Source organism: Brienomyrus brachyistius, chromosome 3, assembly GCF_023856365.1.
Source record: "Brienomyrus brachyistius isolate T26 chromosome 3, BBRACH_0.4, whole genome shotgun sequence".
Classification (NCBI taxonomy): Eukaryota; Metazoa; Chordata; class Actinopteri; order Osteoglossiformes; family Mormyridae; genus Brienomyrus; species Brienomyrus brachyistius.
In genome coordinates this window covers 33,335,630-33,339,890 of record NC_064535.1, presented here as the reverse complement: position 1 = coordinate 33,339,890, position 4,261 = coordinate 33,335,630, and the positions used below count along the sequence as shown (strand labels likewise).

At 46.3% G+C, this 4,261-nt stretch overlaps 1 protein-coding gene across 2 annotated transcripts; it reads left to right on the top strand.

Moving 5' to 3' along the window:
* Window positions 1-4,261, top strand: LOC125739073 (calumenin-A-like). 2 transcript variants are annotated; one of them, XM_049008802.1, is made up of 7 exons: window positions 1-112; window positions 1,432-1,670; window positions 1,997-2,190; window positions 2,381-2,547; window positions 2,642-2,702; window positions 2,883-3,082; window positions 3,225-4,261. In XM_049008802.1, exons 2-7 carry the CDS (start codon window positions 1,450-1,452, stop codon window positions 3,327-3,329), a joined length of 948 nt encoding a protein of 315 aa, XP_048864759.1. In that variant the 5' UTR covers window positions 1-112; window positions 1,432-1,449; the 3' UTR covers window positions 3,330-4,261. The 2 variants fall into 2 exon arrangements, with proteins under 2 accessions (XP_048864759.1, XP_048864760.1); XM_049008803.1 differs by lacking the exon at window positions 1-112 and adding an exon at window positions 139-376.

Here is a 4,261-nt window from a genome sequence, read left to right as displayed (position 1 = left end):
GTTCTTAAACGCGTATAGACCAAAATACCTGATCCGATTGGATGAATCTACCGGAAGCGGAGGGCGGGATAGCTTCCGACAGTGTTTAGGAGTTGCGGCGAGTTGAGCGCAGGTAGGGTGATTGGAGTCTTTTGCGTTCTTTTATTTGTTTGTACGGGCGGCTTATTCTATTAATTTTTGCTCATTTTGTTTTATGTTGTGGTTGGATTACCGGTGCACCTATTCAGTGTGTCGAAGTTTTGTGTCCGTTTTGTGAAATCAAATTTTAATTACACTTTTTAAAAAAGTTTGGATTTTTCTCACTAGCTAACAGAAGAACCATTTTTCGTTTAATTAGCTGGTGCTTTCCCTGAATAATTACCTGCCGCACTGCACGGTACCCTGATTGTTTACTTTACGCTGAATGCTGACACCCGCATTGTTAGTGACTCCACTTTATTATTCAATTACTCTTACTAATATTATTATTATTAATGTATACATTAGTTGTTCACATTTAACGTTGTGGAGTGTATTTCTCTCACATTTTACACTGATCTGAAAAGTTTATAGTTTTTGATGGAGACATTCCTCCATGATGTGCCATGTATCTAGCAGCAGAACGTAGCCAATTGACATGAGATTAATGCTTACGTGTTATCAGTGGATGCCGTGCAACTTTGGGATATTTTTTCAGGTTCTAATAAAACTTTGCTTAGTTCACTGGAAACAACTATACTGGGGTTAGCCTCAAAGCTGCCCCGTGTTCTCATACGGTAGATGATTTTGATCTGATGAGTTTTAGGGGCATCTGCTCTCTACTTCCAGATCCTGAGAAACATCTGGAAAGCCTTTCCCATGCCTCAGAGAGTGCCCTTTCTTAGTGCGTGTTTGGTGGTGGTGGTGATTCTGCAGGTCACCTCCATGGTTGGGGGTTCCGTGTCTCCTGGTAGCTGCTCTTCCTCCTTCCCGTTTCCTGGTGCCTGGTGGTCATTAGACCTTCATGCTCTGAAATCCTTCAGCAGGGCAGCTCTCTGTCAGTTTTTGGTTAGTCTTTTTACAAATTCTGTCTCCAAAGTCACACTTGGCCTCAGTGGCTTAAGGCTCTGTGCCTGTGATCAGAAGGTTGCGGGGTCAGATCCTGTCCTGGGCAGAATAGTCATATGTCAGGTAGGGCCTTGAGCAAGGCATCTGAAAAATCTCCAGGGGTGTTGGATAAATGACTGACCCTGCGCTCCGTCCAACAGTTTCACTCTCACCTCTATATGTGTGTCTCTCTATTATAAAGGAGAGCAGAATGGGATATGTGACACCAAACATACTCCGATGCGTCTGTACTTGTACCAGTGGCAGATAAAGCTTCATTTAATTAATTTAAGACGGTTTATCACTTTAGTGAGATGGAGATTTACAGACTGTGTGTGTTTTTCTTTACCCTTAAACTCCCTTCAGCGGTTATCTTGCTTGAGGATGGAGTTCCGGGCACTGGTGGTGTGTCTCGCGCTCTGTGTGGTGTACACCACCAGCAAGCCCACGGAGAGGAAGGACCGTGTTCATCACGACCCGCAGCTGAGCGACAAGGAACACGATGACCAGCAGAACTTCGACTATGATCATGACGCCTTCCTGGGACAGGAAGAGGCCAAGACCTTTGATCAGCTCTCTCCTGAGGAGAGCAAGGAGAGGCTGGGGTAAGGTGGCAAATGGCGGAAGTTATTTAAGCTACAGGAGAAAATCGGATTGCCTGACCAGTATTTGAACATCTGTAGAAATTTGCACATTGGCAGCCACCAAGCCAGGTTATCCAAAATGCTTCTCTGACTTATCATAACTTTGGTAGCTCCTGCACACATAACCCCCCCCTCCTATGTAGAACAGACACAGACAAATGGGTTTGCAACAGATGAGGTGAAATCTGTGATGCGGAGGTGGGGAGGTGATGATGTATGACCATGGGGGGGTCTTGTGAGTCCATTGGCTGCCCCAGCATGAACCTCACTGTCTCCAACTCTTACAGAATGATTGTGGACAAGATCGATGCTGATAAGGATGGCTTTGTCACAGAGGATGAGCTGAAGGCCTGGATCAAAAAGTCTCAAAAGCGGTACATCTACGAAAATGTGGACCGCCAGTGGAAAGACTTCGACCTGAACAGTGATGCTCTGATCTCCTGGGAAGAGTACCGCAATGTCACGTATGGCAGCTACCTGGGTGAGGCGCTGTTTGACTCAGGGGGGCAAAGTACCTTCATCACACTTAAGAAGAATTGGTTTGTGTCATTGCACTGAGGTTGACTGGGTTCTTCCTGGGAGGGCTAGGGGTTGGGATGTTCTCATTGGCCATTGCGTAACATTCCAGGTGAGAGTTCTCGCAAAGTGACGCATTTCCATGCACTCAACAGATGATCCTGACCCTGAGGATGGGTTCAACTACAAGCAGATGATGTCAAGAGATGAGAGGCGCTTTAAGATGGCGGACAAAGACGGAAACCTCATTGCCGATAAGGATGAGTTCACGGCATTCCTACATCCCGAGGAGTATGAGTACATGAAGGACATCGTTGTGCTGGTACGCCTGTTGTTTTTTCCCCCCCACTGTTTTTCCTCCTCTCTGGCCACAGATATGATTTTCCACTTCTGTGTTTATCCCTGTTTTTCCAAAGGAAACCATGGAGGACATTGACAAGAATGGGGATGGTTTCATTGACCTGGAGGAGTACATTGGTATGTTACTATGGGGTCATGTTGTGTGGGAGTGGTTACAAGTAGACATTGTTTTCTAATTGTTCTTAATTTTACCGGAATTACATTCAATGAATGAATGAATTTAGCCAATTTTTCTGCCTCTCTGCTTCTCATTGGCTTATCCCTCACCGGTTTCCGTGGTAACCTACCTATGTCCAGGGGACATGTACAACCATGAGGCTGACGCCACGGAGCCGGAGTGGGTGAAGACAGAGCGTGAGCAGTTTGCAGAGTTCAGAGACAAGAACAAGGATGGGAAGATGGACAAGGAGGAGACCAAAGACTGGATCTTGCCCTCGGATTACGATCACGCAGAAGCGGAAACCAAACACCTGGTGTACGAGTCAGACACAGATAAGGTGAGGCCCTTTGCAGTCCCGATATCGTCCCCAGTTCAGTGAGGGCCAGTGCTGCTGTCAGAGTGCCTGGTTGGGGATGTGGGGCTGTTCTGAGCCCAGGTTAAATGTTTCTCTCATGGCTCATCTATCTGCTTTGTTACAGGACGGTCTCCTGACCAAAGAGGAGATCATCCAGAAGTATGACCTGTTTGTTGGAAGTCAAGTAACTGATTTTGGAGAGGCCCTGGTGCGACATGATGAGTTCTAAATCACCTCTGACAAGAAGGGATTTTAATGCAATTTGATATACCCTAATTTATTTTTATGACTTGCATATGTTTAATTATTTTTCTCCAGTGAGACTGTTGCAAAGACCTCCAGTATTTATCTCCTTGGTTGTTTGCTAGTTAGCTTTTTTTGTTGGGTCCTTGGCGCATTTCAATCAATGTCACTCACCTGTGTGGCCTGTGGCTGGGCAGGTCGTCATGGAAATCATAAAATCCAAAGCATAAACCATCTCTGAGAGCCTATATGGATCTGAGCCGGCCTGCAGTGCGAGCATAAACCATCTCTGAGAGCCTATATGGATCTGAGCCGGCCTGCAGTGCGAGCATAAAGCAGCTCTGAGAAGCTAGATGGACCTGAGCCGGCCTGCAGTGCGAGCATAAAGCAGCTCTGAGAAGCTAGATGGATCTAAGCCGGCCTGCAGTGCGAGCATAAAGCAGCTCTGAGAGCCTATATGGATCTGAGCCGGCCTGCAGTGCGAGCATAAAGCAGCTCTGAGAGCCTATATGGATCTGAGCCGGCCTACAGTGCGAGCATAAAGCAGCTCTGAGAGCCTATATGGATCTGAGCCGGCCTGCAGTGCGAGCATAAAGCAGCTCTGAGAGCCTATATGGATCTGAGCCGGCCTGCAGTATGGCTGCCCGGTGGTGTGAGCCTACCTGCGTCTGCTGCTCTGAACCCAATTCCGCTACACTTTGCTTGCATTGAAACATCTCACTGTTTTGTAATCCTTTAACAGTTAATTCGCTCACACTACATAAAGTACACCGACACTCCTGTTGCAGATCACCGTTAGTGTGTTTGCTCCTGTTTGTTCTCATTTTGTTTTTATTGTAAATACATGAGAAGCACTATTTGTAAACCAGTATACTATGACTTTCTGGATTTTTCACAATAAAATGATTTACAAAGAAA